Source organism: Asterias rubens, chromosome 5 (genome assembly GCF_902459465.1).
Source record: "Asterias rubens chromosome 5, eAstRub1.3, whole genome shotgun sequence".
NCBI lineage: Eukaryota > Metazoa > Echinodermata > Asteroidea > Forcipulatida > Asteriidae > Asterias > Asterias rubens.
The window spans coordinates 20,099,871-20,123,312 of record NC_047066.1 but is presented as its reverse complement, the minus strand read 5'-3'; the positions used below and the strand labels follow the sequence as shown (position 1 = coordinate 20,123,312).

The 23,442-nt window shown below is 39.2% G+C and overlaps 1 protein-coding gene across 1 annotated transcript; it reads right to left on the bottom strand.

The window, feature by feature from the left end:
* Nucleotides 1–12,553: 12,553 nt before the first annotated feature.
* LOC117290576 (flocculation protein FLO11-like) lies at nucleotides 12,554–19,713 on the bottom strand. The gene has a single exon (XM_033772032.1). The coding sequence runs from the start codon at nucleotides 18,874–18,876 to the stop codon at nucleotides 14,929–14,931; it is 3,948 nt and encodes a 1,315-aa protein (XP_033627923.1). The 5' UTR covers nucleotides 18,877–19,713; the 3' UTR covers nucleotides 12,554–14,928.
* Between the last annotated feature and the right edge of the window lie 3,729 nt (nucleotides 19,714–23,442).

The following is a 23,442-nucleotide window of genomic DNA, read 5'->3' as shown; positions in this document are numbered from 1 at the left end:
GACGACATGATTTCAAGATAGTTGAAAAGTTTTTTGGCATGGAAGTTGTGCAAGCTGGCAAACATTAGGCCTATGTAAATCACAGCCTATAAAGACCCATTGTCTTCACATCAACACTGCTTCACATCTGATATGAATGTGGTCGGCCATCTTGGGAGTCAAGAAATTGCATGTAAATATATGGAGGACGGCATTTAAAATACATTATTGCCTCAAACCACACTACACAGTAGCAGTCTCCAGTAATGAGTTTACCGGCCAATGCTAAAATCACTGGCCTCGGGCCTGCAGTCAAGTGTAAATTTTGAGCTGTGGCACAAACAAAAAACAGCCACTCCCCCTTGAAAAGCCACGCACCCTCTGTGCCCCCCCCCCCCCCCCCCCACCCCCACATTCAACTAATAAGCCATGTCTACACCGCTTCATGCTTGCATTCTGAAGTTTAAACTAACTTTTATTTTCCTACACGGCTGTCAGCCATTCCCAAATCTACACTACCTCCATGCTCCTACATTACATATTATAGCTAATTTCACAGACTACTTTTTTATCTGTTTGAGGATTCAACAAAACTGAAAATTCCACAGCAACTGAAATATTTAAGCGTACATTACATTGATCACATGCCCCTAGTCCCTCCATGGTCTTTCTGAGTTTCCGAGCAGAGCCGCCCAGCATCAACCCAGCCTCCCCTCAGTCAGGAGACTGGCTTCAACTGACCCTATGCAAACACACAGCGCAGATCGTCTCCGCAGGTATTCAGTAGCTAATATAAGCAATCCCCGCCGGCACGCTTCCTTCGCGAAGTAAAAAAAAAATCAAACACAGAGCACAGAGCTTCGCTTTGCTTGCTTTGGGACTAACTGACACAGCTGTTTGGGGACTATATCCGGGGTTAGTAAATGTTTTCATAGGTTTTTTTTTTTCTCTAGTCTTTTCTTTCTAGCGATCATGGTTTATTTGTGGACTGCTAGGTGAGGGGTATTGAGGGGGCTCAGGGGTGTTAATGAACCGTGTGGCAGATGCTGCTGTGATGGTGTTACAATACAAGGGGATTGGATCCGATGACAAGATGAAAACACTGTCTGGATGCAGTCTACCCTCGCAGCGCTGCTAACTGCTGTATCTACAGAATCTGAACATGGACGCAAATTAGCTTAGAGGCTCTGCGGTATGCCAGGGTTGCTGGAATATGTTACGACAACCTATCATGGGTCTACTATTACAGGCTCACTTTAAAACATACACCTTGTGCATAATTGTGTGCCAATTACAAAGTATCATGACAATTTTTATTCGATCAGAGTCGAGACTGACACACTAATTGTAAAATTCTTCTGATTCATTGTACAGATTGTCCCCAAACATGTAAAACAGAAAATGTATTACAAGAGTTGGCCTGTTGAATGCAATAAAATATTAATACAGACCCAGGCCTGGAAAGTACACAAGGACCACGGAGGCCATGGCCTCTGTTGCCCCTGATCTTAGCCTTGAAGCCCCTTCAAATGTTTCATATAGACTTTAAGATTCAAAGGAAAAGCTCTTAGCAAAATGAAAATGGCCATAAGTGCCCTTTCAACAAAGATGAAATCCCAGGCCTGCAAGGATTCATTTTCAACAAAGATTTAATGAAACTTCCAACTTCTCACTGATTACAAATTTCATACCGGTATCAATCCTCCAGAGAATTGTTTGTTCATCTGAAATACTGAAATTTTGCCAAAGTGTCTTGGCCGAGCGATGAAGCGTACTGGACTCGAGCTCTGGTGTTTCTAATCAGTAGAGTATGGGTCCGAGTCTCAGTCTTAAGCAAGACACTTAACCATTATTGATTCATCCTTCAGATGGGACGTTGATTCATCCTTTGAATGGGATGTTAAGCTGTAGGTCCCCAGTGATTTATAATACAAACATTATTTGGCCTGATGTTTCAACCCAGGAAGAGTCTTTCTCAAATTCAGCCTTTTGAGAAATACTCTGCTAGCATCAAACATCAGGCCTTTAACTATCAGTTTGCATTATACCATCATTTTGGAAAGTAAGCAGTTTGCAACAGCTAATTCTGTTTTCTCTGTTTTGCAATGCACGCAAAAGATGCCATTCTACACTTATCGATAAGAAAAGGTTTTGCCGTAGTGTTTCGCACAGGCGGCTGAATGCGCTTTAACATTCTGATTATGGTGGTATTCTGGATCCCATGTAAAGCACAATCAGTTTACCACTATAGTGCAAGCCTCAATCAAACAAAAACATGCTGTTGGATTTTGATAGATTGGGGTGGCTAACAGCAAAACTTTAATCAAGTTGAAACTGTGATCGGAGGTTGGTAACAACATCAGAGTTCAATCAACCTATACCTTGACTGCATCTCAGCTTCAGTGTATGATCCCAGTAACATTTACAAGAGAAATCACTAAGCTTTCTACAATCTGAGTGACAGAGTGCCTGATGTTCAGTAGCAACAAGCTATTAGGGAAACAAAGTTTTCCTCTAGTACACTCCGTTGAGTGTTGGACACAATCAATGTCAAGCCTATAAACTCATTCAACTTCCCACTATTAAAAACAGTCAAAGAATCAAAGCATGCTTGAAATAGTTCGGGTGAACGTCCTATAGTGCCTAGTCTATTGAGCTGCATTGGGTGTTATAAACACTATCTGCTGGAGATCCTCTCTCCCTTTCAACACAGGAAATATTCTTGCATTAATTTGTATCCTGATTTCCCCTACTCGAGTGTTATTAGATGTGTAAATTATACCGATGGTTCCTGTGCACTTTCCCTCGGCTTGTCAGGACGAGGTAAAATTAGCACACTGTCCTGTTACAGTATACAGGTGTTGAGTAAGTGGAATTTGATATAATACTTTGTTCAAGGGCCAATCCCATCAAGATCTTTACGCTGAAGCCGTGGTATTGAACATGATGAGTATGAGTTGCGCTAGCTTTGTTTGATAATTCTAAAAGGCTACTGTAAATATTCAAAAGTGTTTGCATCAAGTGGGTGTGGCTACAATAGTAGATCAACTTGCAAAATACAGGACAGGGTTTGGCCTTTAAAGCTTTTTCAGTGATAAGGAAGCCAGCATGGGTCGATTTCACAAAGCCATATAATCCAACGTAAGACAAATTGCAGTATTACCATAGTGATTTGTATTGTGACACCACACTTTACAAAGCAACTACGGTTGATTTGCAGTTAAGATCAATCGTAGCTCTTTGTGAAATCGGTCCCAGGACTAGTTAGCTTGTCATTTCACTAGTCCCCCAGCTTTTTCAGTGGTCTATATTTTGGGGTTTATTTCAACATTGCTATTCAACTTGTCAGCTGGACAGATTCCTGACTTGTTATTGGACATTTTAACACGCATTTGGCCAGTGGACCACTGTTATGGGAGAATTGCCTCCATGCCCCTGGTCAATGCCTTGGTGGCCCTTGAAATATTCCAGCAGTAAGTAATATCAACTTCATTGCTCCCTGCCCTCAACAATAAACTGAAAATATGGAGTTTCAAACAATATCCAAAATAGAGCTACACTTTTCTTTTCAACTTCTACAGTTTATTTTTTATTTTGTTTTACCGTGAATTCAAACAGCTTGACCTCATGGACAGTTAAACCTGATGTGGTTTATCTTCTGCTAAAACCTATCCGTCTGCTTAACTTAGACCCCATGTGGCCGATTTTTATTGTCTGAAACTGCAATGTTATTAGATAAAACTCAAGTGGTTTAGAGATAAATCCTCCAACTTGAAGGTCTAACTTTTGGGGACTAAAACATGATCGGCAAATTAGTTTAACTTTAAAACTGTTTGGACACACAGGTGTTCAATATAAAACAGTTATAAAGGAGTAAGACCAACTTATAGGTAGGGTTGTAGATTGGTAAGTACTCAACAAATTAACGACAATAAAAACCTACGTGGTAAGAAGCACTGCAGCTGTTAATAGTATAACCTTTTTTGAGAAAAGTAACATAATTTTTCACCCGAAAATGTTTGATTCTGAGAAACGAAATGATTAATGAATGAATCGTTTCTCAGATTTCTGAGGGTTGGTGTTGGGTCGCAAATACTGCAGTCAGAGTTCGTGTTGGTACCCGCAGTCACCTCACTAAATGTGGATGGATTTGTCGTTCATGTGAAAATACAGTGACAATGTTTTGTGACTTTTAACAAGTTGGAAGTTCAGCCAGGCCTGGTGCTTCGTTTTTGAAAGGGCAAGGGCACCAAGACATTTCTTCTTGGCAAAAGGCACCTCTACGACTTAACTGTAAATTTCTATTGAAGCATTACAAGGGGCACCAAGGCAAATGACCAGGGGCAATGAAGGCAATGCCTCCACGAATTACCATGGCTGGTTAAGCAAACAGTGTTACGCTTATACGTTAGGGTACTCAACAGTGAAGATAAAATTTGTTTCCTATCTTTAGACTACACCTGATGTTTTCTTGCTTTGAAAATGTTTTAACTTAAAAGTTTCTATTTTACTGACTTAAACTGTACGTGACCTATACTTCACTCTACACCGTCCTTTCAAGTAGTACACAATCTGGAAACACTGGTGTTATCAATATTAAGTGTCAAGTGGGCGCCAGACTAATTTACAATGTGCTGCAGATGAACATGATACTATCTTGTCTTAGTCCATGAAACCATGGAGGGAGGCTCTCTGATGAAATCAAACTACCCATCCAAACAACAGAATCCTCATCCCATGCTTCTGTGTTGACTCAAACGTTTTTTTCCTTCATCATAATATTAAAGCCAGGTAATGAAAAAAGGGGAAAAATGCAAAATTTCCTGTCACAAATCACCCTGTTCCCCATCAGCCCAAGGAGACCAAGGGTTAATTGGCCTAGATTTGGGCCAGTATGCACGTCCTTGTCACCCCCCAGCCTATCCAGGTGCTTGGCACAGGTAACGTGATCAGCCTCTTCAAGACAAACTCAAGCATCTGGAGCCATTACACCAGGGCCAAAAGCCCGACTTGGATTGCCGTAAAGTGATACCCTCAGCTTCTCCCCGACTGAAAATTCATGACTGGGATGTCAGAGCATTTAGGCCAACTAAACCCCAAGTGTCCCAGGACCATTGATCTGAGACCCACTTAGGGGGTTGGTGTGATGGTGTGATGCCTATTTACAAGTCAAAGAATGCATGGGGATGGTGTGGATGTCGCTGTGCCTGCTCCAGGGGAGGAGGTGGCTGGATTGGGATGGCGTAAGGTGGTGAGACTGGGGATAAATGTTATAACAGGTGATTAGTGACCTTTTGGTGGGGCTTTGACAGGCTACCTGTCTGTGCCAGATTGGCACAAGGAGGTCAAACAACAAGGGGGCCATTCTCAATTTATATAGCAGGTGCAAAAAAATTCATTGTGGATTATTTCAGTTCTGTCACCGTACTCCCTAAGGTAGATGTGGTTTCCCTTAAATAAAGCTAATTGTTCCGATATTGGTTTTACCAATCAATGAGATTTCTATTTCGCTCTTTGGTTAGTGGTCCAGATGAAATCTTATGACATTTTGAGAAAAAGCAAGCATAAAAGGCGTTTGTTCCTGTATCAATTACTGCACCTGATGGAATCTGTTTGGAACTGTGGACTGTGTGCATTAAATCGGCCCTACGTGTCCTATCTTCCCAAAATGCGCATCACTGTTTTCAAAAAGGCCATCTCCACAGTCATCACAAGAAATCTTTCCCCGGAAAATATTTACATGAAAACTTTGGGGTTATTTTGGATCGGATATAGGCCTAATCTAGTGGGAAAACCAAATCTGATGTCAGATCTTTTTTTCTCACTACAGAGCAAATTCTCAGGAAATAAATAACTCCATCCCAATGATCATGTCACATTTTAAATAAATTTTCCTTGAGGGAAATGCGCACTCAGTATGACTAAATCTCAGTGTATGAGTGCTACTCGGAGTAACAATTTCCTGGAAAATAGCTTTTTCCCTGTAGTTTTCAAGTGTGTTAGAATTCAAGTGTCGCACAGATAGGACACAAATTTTCTTTTGAACCTCCCTAGAAATCCATTGAGTGTGAAAATAAGGTCTTTCAAACTTCCAACACTGTTTAAACTTTTCCAATCATGGAGTTATAGGGTTCATATTACATACATGATAATGATATTACGCCCTTTGAAAACGATTGGAAATGTCACCAAGTACAAGGCCCGATGTACAAAATGTACATGTACAGTGTACATGTGGTAGGCCTATAGACTTTGCAGGTTATTTGTTTACGATTTTCAGACTTTTTTAAGGGCCAAAAAGTCAGAAATCAGACTTAAGTAGGAATAATTTCATGCCTGATCTTACATGTCAGCTCTTACTAATGTACTGTACATGATAAAATCAATCAGATTCATGTTCTTGAATGGTGTCTTAATTTCCGTTCCATCTTCCCTAAGTATTATTATGGACACAGATGTATCGAGTGCACCAGAAATTCCACCACTCCACATGCCTCGGCACAGCCCTGTAAATAGCTTGCATTGCACCAATCAAGAAGCTATCATATCTCTAAGCAGTCATATCCCTGTGATTACTACAAAAAACTTCTTGAGCCTCTAAAGTAAAGGAGAGAGGGGGAAAAAAATCTGTCATGCGATACCTGAAAAATGTTCTTGGCTATTCTCTGGAGAACCCACAGCAATTTGGACTGATTTGATTTCCTATGCGGAGGATCAACTAAAAGATCATGGATCTTTTATCCCGCAGTGAGTGTGTCCCTTCTGGATAGAGGAGAGAGTGTCCGCGACGAAGGCATCGGACAAGCCAAGATAGCTAGCGCCAAGGGGCATGCTCTACGCTCGTCAAGAGGAACGGCGTGTCTCGCGCGTGAGATCTGTGCCCTTTTAGCCTCCGATTCATTGCCAAGCTCTTTAAACATGCACACTGTAAGATAATGTCATTAGAGAAATCACTTTTCTTTAGAAAATCATAAATAGGGGTTTTGTAACGTAAACCCTACACAATTTATTTACTGAGAGCCACAAGTTAGTGAGATTGGTTCAATTAAGTAATTTGCTGTTTTGTTTGTTGGTAATATCATGTTATTTCATTACTTTCCCGAGCCCTGTGAAAAAATATCACAGGCATGTTACTCGGGTGGGATTCGAACCCACGACCCTTGCAATTCTAGAGCAGTGTCTTACCAACTAGACTACCGAGGTTGCCCGGCAGCTAGAGGCAGTTTTCACAGGACTCGGGAAAGTACTGAGTATACAGTGCTAACACACATCGGTGTATGGGTAAAAACCAAAATTAATATTCTTTATCCCCGATGCAAATTTAACATCTATTATGTTATTTCATGTTTTACACAATCTCTTTTGATTTTTTTTTTAAATAAGGGCCTTGTACACCCTAGTAATGTATTTATTTTTCCTGTCTGGTTTCTAAAACTGTAATATCCACGCCCTCCCTTTTAAAGGAAATGTTTGTATTTATCTGGGTAAGTATACATGGTGTAATGACAGGAATGTAATTGCGGACTAAGGGAAGGTACACAGTGCACATAAATGGCCTCAAAATTTGAGTTTTCAATATTCTATACACCGACTGAAAACCAATGGCTTTTAATACTTTGAAAAATGCTTAGTGTGTTTACATTACAGGGAAGGGTTTGAGTACAGAAGCACTATAGTGTCCACAATCAAAGTTTTATTTAAAAAAAAAAATTAAATGCAAGTTTAACAGTGAATACAATTTTGATTTATTATATTTTTTTGATGGAATTTTCATTTCAATATTGAAGTGCATTCAATTGAGCTATGACAACCAGCGAACAACCGTCCATCAAACCATCCACCCATTGAGAAAACATACTGAATATGTTTTCTCTAATGTGTTATAAATTATAAATTTTTACATACTGTCTTGAAAGAAGAATAAATGGAAAAAATGAGCGACCTTTCTTTAGATATAAATTATTCAGAGATTGAATTTCAAGAAGCAGTTACCGTGAGGAATGATCGCCCTGGGCTTTTTAATAACAGAACTTGTCATTTCAACATAATGACAGCCTTTACCTTTTGAAATCCCCCACCCCCACACAATATATAAGCAACATTAAACATTTTCGAACATGAAGGACTTGCTTGGGGTTTTTTCTTATGAAACGGAAAAGATTCTAGATTAACTGATGATCAAATTACCTTTTATTTTTTTTGTAACCTTTGCAATTCTAGAGCAGTGTCTTATCAACTAGACACTAGAGAGAAAGTACTGAATATACACACATTGGTGTATAATTACAGGTAAAAAAAACAAAATTAATATTCTTTATCCCTGATGCAAATTTCCGTCTATTAACTCAGTCTGTATTCAACAATCTGGAAATCGGTTCCAGGAGTGACCGATCAAAACTCCAGCCTAATTGATTGACAGATCATAATTACTAATGGTGGAGAACATCCTGAAAAGTTATTATGCTTGATAACTGGTCAGTTTAAAGGAAACTGGAATTAATGTGCATGTAAATGAATCACCGGCTGTAGTGATCCATTTCCACGCTAAGAATACCTTTCATAATTTAATAAGTATTTATTATGCACTTTTTTAAGCCAAGTGGCCCTTCAAATTTACTTATATCATCTGCTTATCAGGCTTGAAGCATTCATGAAAACTCCTGAGGGTTATGCAGCACCGGCATCCAAATAGGAGTGCAGGTTGCTACTTAAAGGCTATTGGTAATTTCTCAAAATAATTGTTAGCATAAAACCTTACTTGGTAACGAGTAATGAGGAGAGGTTGATAGTATAAAACATTCTGAAAAATGGCTCCCTCTGAAGTTACATAGTTTTCGAATAAACACCAGGCCTGTATGCTTTGTTTTTGAAAGAGCAAGGGCACCAAGGCATTTTCTCCTTGATAACGGGCACCCTATGAGGAAATTGTAAACTTCTACTGGAGCATTTCAAGGGTACCAAGGCAATGACCAGGGGGGCGTGGAGGCAATCGTCTTCGTTGCCTCCGTGAACCATCAGGTCTAAAAAACAAAAAACAAAACTATAGAGTTAAACCAAGATGCTGACCGAAAGAGGCACCGAGACAGTAATGACAGACCAGCCAATTGCCTTATTGATCGCATACAGTAGTACCTGGCAAAAGTATGAGTCTACTCAAGCAATACATATTCACTCATTCATCAGAGAGAAACTAAACCAATCACCCGTGCCTACTATTCACTCCTTGATCGTAAGAAAAAAGGGGCATAGGAGTTTGTTGTACACGCAACGTATCCTGTTCATATTAACTGCACAGTTGAGCATTACGAGAAAAAATTTCCCCCATTTCCAGTGACTCAGTTGTAGCCCCGGGCAAGCTTACACGGCCTAATTCGTCTTTCAGGCTAGATTTTGTCTCTGTTTTTTCTTTCTTCTTTGCCTCGTGGATGTGGACTTGTTGGTACAACGTATCAAAAAGCCATTACAACAATTTTATGATGTTAAGGTTCAAATTCAAAGAAGGATTTTGTGGGATAGGTTGTGTTTCTACTGTTTCTGCACACTTAAAATAACTCCATTAGTTATCATACTCTTTTTAGGAAGAAAATAGCTGTTCCAAACTGCTTAGGGCTTGTGGGATAAAAAAAAACCTCATTTATTATTAATGGCCTTTCTTTGAAACAAAATGTTATATCTGTTAAACCCATACACTGATTGTAAACCAAATTCAAATTCCTTTAGTGTTTGAGTTTGACTTTTTATTTGGTGATGTATTTTTTTGTTTATCAACCAAAATTGAATTGACTTGAATTGCTCAAGTCCTGTGAAAAATATTACTCTATATTTTCATATTGCCTTCTCATGTAATGTTCATCACACTAAAACAAAATAGTATAAAAGTATAAAACAAGTAGTTTGATGATTTCAACAGTAGAGTGTTCATGTGTTCATTTCAACCTAGGAGTCTGGACATTAACCCAATTGCCATGCACAAAATTATCATAAGAGTTTGAAACATGCACAACCCATGCATGGTTTAACCAGCTTCAACCTTGAACTGCATACCCAATATCATAACAGATACAAAGTCAATCAAAGTCAATCCCATGGAGCCTGGACTGAACGCTCAAGAGAAAACAAAGACTCAGGTTTTAGTACGTGCACGTACGAATGGACGTTGAACGTTTATGGAGCTGCCATTTTGTTTTCTCCTATACAACAATGTAACCAAACTGAGGCTGAAGAGAAAAATAGTCATGGAATTCATTAATGCTTTTTTAAGCACACGGGAAACATGACAAAGAAGTCCAACTGACTAGTAAATTGTTATGCAAATAAGATCAGAGCCCAATTTCATATAACAACTATATACTGCTTAGCAAATTACTTTGCTAATAACAAATAAGTGTGGCATCACTTGCAACAATGTAAACTTAATAGAATTTGGCTGGTAACTAACTTCTGTTAAGCAAGGTTTAACTGTGCTTTTTTATGCTTACAGTTTTTATGAAATTGGTCCCAGAGGATTCTTAAAAACTATTGCTCGAAATAGGGCCATTTTAAATCACTGCCTATAAAGGAATTCTGCACTGACGGGTAAGGTTGTTGTAAGCATCTAATTGTTTGGTTAGCAACACCCTGAATTTAAGCTCTGATATCACAAAAAGTTCAGCTTCGATTTACAATTCTTGTTCATGTGTAACACTGGACACTACTCAAAAACAACTAATATTTGGCAATGTTAGTTGTCTGACCCACAGGCTGTCACCGTCACCACACGAGACTTCAAGTTCTGAACTGTAAAAAAGGCAAGCTTATTCTGTTCCCCACCGCCGGCAAGTGAAAGAACAAAAATAAAGCCAAGGGCTAATCCTAACAAATGTAGTTCAAACTATATTCATAATACTTCACACACAGTTCACGACAAGTTCCCCAGACCTTAAGTAAAGGGAGCTTTCTTTCTCTCATGGGGTGATTTATGAAGGATCCAGGCTATGATTTACGCTTTGTTTCTTGCCAATTTTCCAAAATTGACTTTTACTAGTCTGCAGGGAATTCCAAAGGGTGTGTAGTGAGTGTATTGAATACACTAATCATTAAATGCCGATCATAAACATAAATCTCTGGTACATGGCCCTTAAAATTTTAGTGGGACCATTACCACAATATCTGGGACACTGGACTCCGAAATTAAGCTTGGGTTTTCCCAACCCTGACCTATATGTTGATAGTTAATTATTGTTAAAGGGGACGATGGCCTATAAAAATGAATAGGTGGGTACCATTAGAAAGCTTCAGAAACTGACCGTCAAAAATACTAACTTGTTTGTATAGAAGGCAATGGCCTCCATACTGATTGCGTCAAACAGACCAACAATTATCACTACCTCCTTCAAAGGTTTATTTGAAACAAAGAAATTGAATTTTGATTTTACTCTGAACACAAACACCACACTGGTATAGTGATCAATTGTACAGATTCTGAGTTCTAAAAAATGTCTAAATATTCTATAGATAATTATCACAAAATATATAATAATAAATAGACACTCCCATTCCTCATTACTATTCTTATTATTTGTTCTCGCAATCTGAAAAGGTTTCAGAAAATATAATGACTTCTTTGCTTTTGAAGCTGCTAGTGCTTATTATTTACAATAAGTGACTTGGAGTATTTGGACTTGGGGAACTTACATGACAAATCTTTATAGTTGCATTCTTCTGGCAAACTAATTTCTAAAATATTTTACGTGCACACAGTTTAGGATTGCATCTCGCAATTTCTTACATGTGCATTTCTATTTAAATTTGAGCTATTTAAAACTGACTATTTTTTTATTACAATTCAAGAGTAAGATATTTATTCTAAATCAAAGTCTCCATAGACAAGTCCTGACAAAATAATTTAGTTTTGTAACCCTCTTTCCATTTTATTTATTAACAAAAAACTTCTTATTATCCGGGCCATCTTCATAAAATAAAGATTTTAAAATCATGCTTTATAAGAGTCGCTTCAAATAAATATAAAAAATTTAAAAAAAGAACCATAAAAAGATTGTCTTTACATAGAACAGCAAACTTTAAAAACTAAACCAAACAGTTTTGAATTTTGTTGTTGTTGAAAAAAAACCAAAGCTCTGACAAACATAAACAACACAGTCAATATTGTGCCTGTGGTCAAATGAGGAAGCTAAAGTTACAACACAATGCTTAGCGAGTGCATGTTTACTTCCTGTTTACATTACGTGTACAATGAACTGTTTTTCATAAGTAAACAGTATTTCTTAATTTAAACCTTCAAGTGTTCCCATCATCAGTCATTTAGTCCACAAATTCATCCAGTTTTCAAAAATAACATTTAAAATTTGCATTGGGGATAAGGAAAATTACAAAAACTTGAATTTGGGAGGAAAACCCAAGACCGCAGGGCTTTTAGCTCAACAAATTTACTGGACCAGAATAGGAGACTTTCCAACGCTAGGTGGCAGCAGACATACCGGGTAAATTTCCATTGTTTACGTAGTTCTGAACATGCGCATAATTCTGAGAACAATGGATTTACCCGGTAAGTCTGCTGCCCTCTATCGTCCCAGAAAGTCTCCCATTTTATGTACAAGACCGGATTGAAATTAGAAGAAAAAATGCGTCACTGTTTTTTAAAACAGTTGAACTGTTTTAGTTTGAAAAAGCACTAAGAGAGATTCATCTCCATACTTTATGAATACAAATTCTCAATAATCAACCAAATTATACTAATCAGACTGACAGTCAACAACTGAATACAAATACTAGACCGCCGAACTTGTCGAGTCATGAGTTTACTGGCCCAATGCTAAAACCACTGGCCTGCAGTCCATTCTAAAACTTGAGCCCTGTATTAATATTTTGTTTTTACCGATACACCGATCCAAATCAAACCTATTTCACTGTCATTTCTAAAGCATTTCTGAAGAAAAAGATTTTCAGTGACAGTTGGGACAGATTCACCCTTTTCACATTGTCATCATCATATAGTGTCAAAAATATCCATTGGTTAATAACTGCTTTATAAACTTCAGAAATCAGACGTTGTCTGGACATGTTTTCATTTTTACTGTGGGAAAAGTATAGCGATTTTCACCTTATTTCATTTAAAAAAGACAATTTATATTATAACATTAAATTTACAGACCATAGCTTAAATTTACAGACTATAATTGTAGAGAAAAATAGTACAATATTAAGCTCATACAAGGCATATTTTGTAAGAGCCTGTCTAAAACAAAATTTCAAAAAGTGTTCACCAGCAATGAAAACCCACCAACATGTAATAGTACTGAGTCAATAAAAGATTAACCAACTTTAGTAGCAGATTTTGACAAACTTGAGGTGGAGCGTTATTAAAAATATAATCGCTACAGGCCTAGTTCTGAAAACAAAAAGGTTGCCTAATTTGTTGTTTAAAAAAAAGAATTAAAAAATAAAAATTGCAAAATAGTCACTGGTAAGGCCTAATAACTTCTGTAAAATATTCTCTATAATCATACATTGTACATCACGATATGAGAAACGACATCACAATATAGTTTGCCTAAATGGTCAAGAACTTTGACTTCAAGTTGAAATTCTGGTAGGCCGACAGGAAGTCAAACAAGTGACCCAGTGTTAGGAATGTTTTGACAAAGCCTTGTGGCTACAAGTGCTTTGTGTACTGTCAGTAGATTCAAGATAGGACTTCACTTTAGACAGGAGTCTACTAAGAAAGGATTACAACACCTAAGGCACAAATCTCATGCATCTACTTATTAAATTTCAAGGTGACATTTGGGCTTTGGGAAGCACTGACCGTAGATAGAGTAAAAGTACGAGAATGTTGTTGAACATTTTAAAGTTTATGCCCCAATTCTAGTGACTTGTGAAAATGTGGACGCGCAATGGACATTTTAACTTTTGTTGCAGTTTTTCTTAACATCAGAGGAAATATGAATGTAATTGAATAAATCAAAAAGGAAAATGTGCAGAAAACACAGACTTAAACCACAATTTAAAGCTCCAGTGACTGTGACTTAAGTGAGAGGTCTTTTACTTTTATCTTTGTTGACAAGTTTTGTTGCAAGTTTTTTTTTTAATCAGTGTGAATACGAATGTAACCAATCAAATAAAAAAGGAAGTTGTGCAAAAAGACACAGACTGAAACCATAATTTTAAAGCTCTGGTAAAGAAAATGCAACAAAATCTGCTTTTCGCATTGCAAAGTAAGTCTTCTCATTTCAGCATTAATTGCTTATAAATTGCAATTAAAATTCACTGTTCCACAAACAACATGCACGTTTAAGAATAACTTAATTATTTCATGTTTAAAACCTTCAATATAAGACTTTCAAGTATAAAACCTTCAAATCTTAAGTCACAGATTCATATGTAAAATATTCAGAAATTCAAAATCTACAAACGTATTTACATTGACCTTTGATACAAGTTAGTTCCATAGTTTTTAAAAACATAAAAACAAAACCACAAAAAAAAACATCAGAATAAAGACTAAAGATGCACAATCTGTTTGTTTTGAATGTCATACTGGAAATATCATCATATCACATAAATGTATGCATTACATTTTGCAAAATATCCTGCTTTGGAATCCCCAATGAATAAATTCTCACAATAATGAGAACAAACTTACACAAGTTTAGATAACCACGGGATGGGTTGAACAGGTACTTAGAAAATTTCATGAGACGAAAAGAGCTCAAAGCTTTGTCGATAAGAACAGATTGTGCATCTTTAATAATTTTACAATTATTAATCTTTAAAAAAAAGGTTACTGGTCTGCATCATGGCGCCTTCAATATTTCCACTGAGTCTTTCACTGTGATAAGGTCACAATCGTCAAAATGAAATTGAGTTTTTCAGCATTTCAAAAGTATCCGGGTTATAAAGAGAAAGTTTGATCCTTGATGATTGTGGGCCGTTTTAGCATTGGAGTTGGTGTCATGACGCAAACCAGTCCCAAGGAAAGACAGTCGAACTGTCCTTACCTTTAGTGTTCTTCCGGGTGTTCTCCCAAGGCACTTCTGGTTCCTTAGGTTGTTCATTCGGCAGATACCATGTCGAGTCCTCCTCTGCCATTAACACATTCACATCGACTTCTCCTTGCACCATCGTGGACGGACCAGTCTTTTTGGCAGGGTTAACGCCGGCTGGTTTTTTCAGGGCAGTTTTCAAAGGCAACGGGCGTGAGTCATTCAAATTGAATTGTTGTCTCTGCAATTGAATTTGGGCCTGCAGAATTTCAAGCGGGTGGATTTCTTCTTGAGCGCTTTTCTCGCTGTTCGCGTCCGTCGTGTCACTGGATGTCGACACGGGGTTGGATACCGAGTCCCCCGTAGAAGACACAGTTCCGTGCGACATTTTCAAGGATTTCATTTGCTGATTTGAGTAAGTGGCCAGTTTGGATTGGTCGATACAATCGGTTTGATAACACTGATTATTTCGAGCCATTAGCCCACCTTGTGAGGAGTAGGACCCTGTTGATGCAGTTTCATTCATGGATTGCTGTGACGTTAAAGACGACGCTGGAGAATGATGGGACTGGTTCACACTCGTTAGCTGACTAAACGAGTCAACAGCTTCTTGGTTCGTGACAGACATAGTGGTGTCAGGAGAAAACACACTGTCTAAAAAGTCTTGCGCAACGCTGTCACTATCAACTGAGGGCGTTTGTTGGCTAGTTAACAAACCAGGCATTAGCTCAGAACTCGTATATTTTGAGTCATTTGTCCTCCATGAATTTGACATTATGTTGGGAGTGTGAGTGGCTGAGCGGTTTGGACTTTCCTCAACCAATGGCAACTGTCCTTCGCTCATTGGTGTGGAAACATTTAGATTGTCAAGCGAATTGGGATGGTCCAACGACTCCACACTAAGCGGGTTTTGGGATGATTTTTTTCTCCCACGCCTTTTCTTGGGGCCGATAGTACTGGCTGTGGTCATGTCATTGACTTCATCAGACTTTTTGCGTTTGCCCTTTTTTCTTGGTTTCTCTTCCGGTCTCCTGGTGTTCATTTGCATGGGTACACTTTGCTCAAGGAAATCACTGAACTGTGTTTGGTAGTCTTGTGGTACATTAGATGTGTTGTAGGGAGGGGATCCAAATGACTCACCCATTGAAACTAACGGTGGGGAGATAGTCTGCCCGGTTGCATTAGCTGGAGAATACATCTGGTCAGTTATTTGAGTACCGTAAGAAGTTTGATTCTGAGGCGTGGAAACATACTTTTGTCCCATGCCACTCCCTGGGTTATCCATATAAGATTTCATTGCAATGGGGCTGTGAGTAGTAGGGGTGAGTTTTGGAACCGAGTTATCCATATCAGCGATCATATTACGACATGCAGCAGATAAAGCAGCAATGCAATTCTGCCCACCCATAGAGGAGCTACTTTCATTGTTGTGGATCAAATATTCCATGTGTTGAGATGTTTTTGTTCCGTCATCTTTTTTCTCTTTGAGCGACTGCGTCAACCGTTGGAGTTGCTGTACTGCATTTTGCGATTCTTTTCCCTTCTCTTGTGAAGGAACTGGGGCAGGAGCCGGGGCACTTGGATTCTGATTTGTTTGGGTCGAAGTTCGGACAGGGCGGGTGGAGTTTGAATCAGGAGAAGTTTGTTGTGTATTACCTGCGGTAGAACTGGGTGTGGATGGTGCAGACAGAATCACGGCACATGATTCCTGCACTGTTGGCTGCTGGGTTGTCAGTTTTGCGCTGTGGTTCGTGGGTACACTAACAGGTGGAGCAGTAGCAGCCTGGGTTTGATAACTTTTCCCTTGAACTGCAGTTTTACTGTTTTCAGACGAATTTGGTCCCTGGTTGGTATACATTGTCTGCCCCATGTTCCCACTTGCAGTGCTTGGATAATGGGGATTTCGAACAGTTTGTCCAAGATTTTGGACGGTTTCTTGCGGTTGAGAAGTTACCCCAACTGTCCCAACACTACCTGGAAATTCATCGGCCATCGGGTCCCTTGAAAGACGAGCTAATTTCTCCAACTCGGCGCTGAAAATCATATTTCTCCGAATATCTGCCTCCGACTGAACTGGATCGTTCTGCTGAATCTGATAAGCAGGGGGGCAGTTTGAATGGCTCATTACATTGGAGTTGTTAACCGAACTATTGAACCGCTGTTGACCCTCAGGATAAGTATGGTTAAAGCTTTCTTGACAGCCAACCGCTGTCTGCATGGATGTTGGGCTAAATGCATCAGGTTTAGTTCTGTTATTATAATACGACAGATTGGCACTGCCAGTGGACGAATGACCAGTACCGGTAGTGGTCTGCTGATGGGCGGGTGGTTCAAAAGGTCTTTGGTTTGTGTTTTGCATGGACAAACTGGTCGGCATTCCCACACCCGTATGTGCTGATGAAGCACTGCTCACAAATCTCCCATCTAGTGAACGCATTCTGTCGTGTCGTGTAGCCCCACCATATTGGTCATAATGTTGGTACTGTTCATGCACGTTATGAGCCACTGCGGAATTACCACTGTTTACCGAATTCTCAGAATGATTATAGTTCCTATAAAGCATATTCTGGGCATTTTGAGCTTGAGTAGGCATTGGTCCATAATGTCTTAATCTTTGAGACGAACCAGCAACATTGGATTGGCCCATGGCTGTGGCTTGTGAATCCGCAACATTTTTGTATCCTACAGTTCTCATATGACCAACTGGCATTTGACTATAAGACATGTTTTGTCTTGACTGCTGGCTCATTCCTGAAAAAGTTTTTGAAAATTTATTACTTGTCGTCATGGAAGTAGAGGTGGGTGTGCACATACCAGTTATGTTAGTCGCTGAGGAGTAGTGATTTGCAGTCATTTCAGCATTGGAAGACGTGTATCCAGGCAGTCTTGCATTGGTGTATTGCATTCCTTGCATGGTTGCCGTATTCTGTGTCCCATGCTGATATTGGGGGTACATACTGCTACTTTCCCCCGACTCAACGGAATGTGTCTTTGCCATGGAAGAATGGGATGGAAACTTTTGCTGCACTGGGTAACTTGAATCTCCCCAGCCTTCATTGCCACTACCCATAGCAGCTGTTGGGTAGGTCGTTTTTTTCACAGTTCCTGATGCATAAGATTGTTGGTAACTGTTAACTTGCTGCCTCCTGTTCATTTGCGCAGTTGCCGCCATATTTGCTGGAACGGCGGAGTCTAATTCTGGAAAGTTTGTCTGACTGTAGCCACCAATGGAATATGATTGACTTGTTGAAGGAAACTGAGTCAGGGAGTTCTCAGCATATGGTGTTCCTGTTGGGTAGGAATTTGCTCGTGCATAACTCTGGGTAGCTGCATTGTTTTCCGCAGCAGGAACCGACATTCGTCTTGTCATACTGTCAGTAGAATAGTCAGAGTTCAGAGAGTGTTGGTGTACTGAAGTGTTGTTGATCCCGTGCACACCTCGAGTTTGCCTGTTGTAAGATGCACTGGACATGTATTGGTTGTTGTAGGCATGTGACCGAGTCATCTGACTTCCAAAGCCCTCTGCATTGGAATGATTCTGTCCATATTCATTGTAAGTCATATTAGTGGAATTTGTAGTCATCATAGTTCTGTTCGGTGTGATGTACATTTGCCCATCGATTCCACCACTAGAATTATTCCCACCTGAGTTCAGCAAGCCACTGTCCAAAGCAGTGCATTCAAATCCTTTCATACTGTCCACGGTGCTTGCTGTGGTGCTGTATGAATTGAAGCCCGAGCTAGCATCCATACCTCCCCCGTGGTACGACTGAGCAACACGGGCCTGGTAGCCTCCGGCGCCTGTCACCGACCGCACGCCGAAGTCTGGCCCACAAATGCTGGGGTTACCGGTCATCACCGCGGTGTTGTGCTGCTGATCGTGCGGGGCAGACTGCAGGTGATCCGGTGCAAACATCACGCAAACGAGCCGTCACGCGGCGCCGATCCCCGGCAGTGTATGTCCCTTGGCCATGGTTGTCAGAAATTCCGAAAGCTTTATCAGCCGTAATAAAATTCCCATTAGGCAACGTGAAAATCGGTTGTAAAGCAATCACTATTATCTAGAGTTCACACTTGATCTGTGCTGCATAGCAATAATCAGCCGATTACAGTTGTTATCCAAAATTCAAGAAGCTTTTCGTGTGAGATCATGATGCGATAAATTGTCCCCACACACCGTGTGAACCACGTCGAGTTACAATTTTTTCACGATAGAAAACGTCTCACAAACATTGCGAAATTACAAGTATTATTAGCGAATTGTCACATCATTTAAACCATAGTAACCGTTTAAGATAAATGTTAGGTTCACCTTGGATGAACTTTTCAACTTTCACATGGCGCTTTCAGTCACTTTTAAGCAGGTTTCTGCACCGAGTTTTCCACAGCACCGAACACCGAACAGCGGTCCTTGCATGCACCAATATCCGAACTGTCAATTATGTTCACTAAACGGTCAATCGTTGGGAGTTGGTGCACAATGAATGTCACGGAAAGTCGATAGTCACTCAAGCACGATTGTGCATACACACACATCAACAAGTTTCAGTCCCACTGGTTTTCCTGTGTATTTCTCGACGATTCTGGATTCAAAAGCTTGACGGAAATGTTCTTCTGATTACGTGTCCCAAATATGCCGACAATTGAACAACAATTTCCGCAGGAAAATCTCGCATTCCATCAGTGGCATATAAATGAAAAAGTTCCCACACAACTTGCGTTCGGTCAATTTGTACAACGCACAGTTAGTTGTAGTGCGTACTTTCGGTGGGCATTATTCTGTACATAAATTGTATATCGTCTGCAATCAGCCTGTCCATTGTGCGTGCACAAAACGCCGTGCGCATGTATGAATTTTTAATATTAGAGTCTTCCATTTTGTTGATAGGGGGTTATTGAAAATCGACTTCTTTTTGGCAAAGAGCTATACTTTTGGTTATTTCTATGATCTACATTTTTTCCTAAATAATTGTTTATGTATAAAGATGGACTTCAAAAAAGCAAAAATATATTCATGTAAGGACAATGCACCGTGTGTTAAGTGTCAATGAGATATTTAAAAGACCCTTTGTTTTAATAGAATCGCCCGAGTCTGAAGGAATGGGGGCTGGTCATTATAAAAGTTCAACTCAATTTCGATACGCAATATTTGGACAGCGCGATAATGCCTAATTACACATCAATGTCCCTCTGTCTGAAGTGGGAGGGATTTTTTCGAGCCCCGGGCGTCAGTCATGCCAGGCCAAGAGGGCATCCCGTGTGAACAGATGATTGGCGCTGGCTCAGCTTGTTTCGGTTCGCACCAAATAGAGACGAATGATTTTTATTGGCAGCCATGTTATTATGGGACATGTTTAGGGCCTTTTATCTCCACGAACACATGCAGATTTGGAAGTTTTTTTCTTTCTTTTTTCTTTTTCGGACTACTTAAAAATTAAATATAAAAGATGTCAGGAACAAATCCATTTACTGAAGCATTCATTATAGGGACATGTTATTCATCGTCAATAACACATAACAATTTTAATAGATAATCTTCGGGTTGTCTTTTTAACAAAGTATCTTTTTTGTTTAAAAAAAATCAATATGGTACAAAAAATATAATAATACAAATCTTATAAAGAGTTGGTATCTTGAAAACTATTCACTGTGCTATGGCCAAGGGGAAATTGATGGTAGGCTTGACTGAAGAGGTATGTTTTTGAGATTGGATTTGAATGAAGAAACGTCTGGTTGTGATCTAAGGGTGAGAGGCAAGGCGTTCCACAGGCAGGGGCTGCAACTGCAATTTCACTAGCCTATGGTCATAACTGTGTGGTGAACCATACTCTATGGGTGAACTGACCAACATAAAATTAGGCTTCAGTTTATCTAACTGTTCATAGCATAATAATATTGGGAATGGTCTTAATTAAACTAAACAACTTAAAGTTTGGAACACTCTTCATTGAAATGGTGTAACAATGGCTTTTGGAAAAATAACTCCTGTGAAACATTTACAAGTCAACTGGATCTTCAGGAAGATATTTATATTTTTTTCATAATGGCAGCTTTGGGCACGTGTTCAAATAAATAAAATTGAAAAAATATATATATTAAAAAGCATAGCAACCGTTTAGCTGTCAAACATCAAAATGATCTCACCGCATGTCCCATTTATACATGGTAGGTCTATATGCAGACTCCGTGACGAAAAAAACGGGCACAAAGTGCAACTGTTAAAATACTAAATACTGAGGTGTGTGGGCAGGCCATGCTGAATAAGCTGTTTACAAAACAAAACCCGGCATTCCATAACTACGAGAGGCTAAAAATACTCCCATTGGTCTCTATGGAGGATGTCGACTATGTTGGCCAAGAAAACAAAATAGTTTTAAAACCCCTGCATACATTCGCCCTTGTCATTAATATTTTTTAAAAAAGGGGCCGAGAAATTATAAGCGAAGTATATAATTTCCAGAGTCCTGAGGGATTTTCGGTGGCAAACGTTGATAAATTTTGACGTTGACGTACGGGTAGAATGCATCCGTTCGGGATGGGTGGGAACCAGTGCGAATTGGAGCTCGACCAGCGGTTAGGGTCTTTATGGGACGGTCCGTTCCTATGGGAACAAAATAATACTAGATTCTGTTGCAGTTCAAAATGCCAAGTGACGAAGGGTTTATAGACTACCACAAGTTGCTAAGCTATTGTTCAGAACTGTCAGATAGCATCATTTTGGTGAAACATGAAAACTGCGCTTAGCAGATAGGCCATAACAGTTCTGGCTAAGTTTGTTGATTTATATTTAAATGGAGGCCTTGCTAGTTAAGGTATCTCTTACACTGGTTAAACAATAACAGGAAAATATCGTGGAGCCAAGCGCAATATACGCACGCAAAAAGAGAAGAATAATGCAGGAATCACAATCATAAACAGAAGAGTAAAACTGAAATAAATAAAAAAATTAATTTACAATAAATTATTAGCTGTTGCAAATTGCTTACTAACCAAAAGGATTGTATATTAAACAAAAAATAATAATAATAATAATAATAATGACGTTTCAGCCCTAGCAGAATCTTTCTCGAAGGCTAAATGACAACACAATACATAAACAGGTGAATTTAATTTAGTTTCGTCTTTCGGGAACATAGTTTAAGATAAGCAAAATTAATGATTCATTTATTCGTTTTTGTGCCCAAATCACCACCCATGATCCCAGTCAACAATGTTCTGCAAGCAACAATATGCACGACACTTCTTTATCTTTGAGCCAGACAATTCTGTTTGCCATGTCCTCAGTCAATTAGCAGTCCAAGCTTGATGAGCAGTGACAATAAGCTGTCAATCATGACGCCATGTTATCTACTCCTAATTGGGCGTGTCTTGACAAAGGCTTTAAGGGATTGGATACGATTACCACCCTGACTCTTTCTAACAAGCCGCTATAAACTATGGTTAAATAATGGGTTGTATGGCTTGTAGGACATTGATTGACAGGAAATGTTTTGCGCATGACTTCATTACGTGTGTACAGGCCTCCATAGGAGGCAAGACGTCATTACGCTCGTCGTATATCGCCTTCTTATTCTATGCAGTTATCACACGTTCTCTCGTACCTATTCAATGTAAAACACAGAGCATGTGGTTTTAGCGTTAGCTGGAAATCCCTATTCCAGATGAACTTTGTTGGAATAAAATCATAGGGCCTACCTCCTCAACGACAATGAGGCAAGACTTGATGGGCTAGTAAATAAGCCGTCTTGAATTTGAAGAATTTAAGGAAAACCCGTACTGGACAGTTTAATATGCTACAAAGTAAAATCTTGCCTTTCTCCATGGTTAAATTAACCCTTATTATGGCAGGTGTAGTTATATGGGACCGTGATATCAGGCCTGGGTGATATGATTGTGACTTTGATGATACAAGCATAATAATTATTGGCAAACAGACTATGAGAAAGATCGCTGCATCGCGCTTTAAATTTGTAGAACAACAAGCGATGGCAGCCATTTTGGAAAAAACCGCTCGTTGTTCTACCGGTATCATTTTAAGAGACAAAATACTAGCGTACAGATGGCGTTTTAGCCAAATAACTTTCTGATGATCCATACTCTGATTGTCTGCCCAAATCTATGCTTGTTACCAAAGGGCGAAACGATTTCCCCAAAAACGTTCCAAACCTTCAAAATTCAACTGCACGATGGGTTGATTCAGGGGCTGCACTTTGATGAATGCTTTTTATTGGATCAGGCATTCGTCACTATAATAGTCCAACAGTGTTCAATTCAGTTTCCATAACATTTTGGGGGGTTAGAGTTCAGAAATGATTCTCTAGCACATAATTATTATTTGTCATTCAAAATTAACGTAACGTTTTTATTAAAGTTAGGCCTAGGCAGCATTTAAAGTTCACACTGAATTTAAATTGCCAAACGGATCTGCTTAGCACTGTGATTATACATCCTCATTTATTTTATACTGGACATAATCATTGTT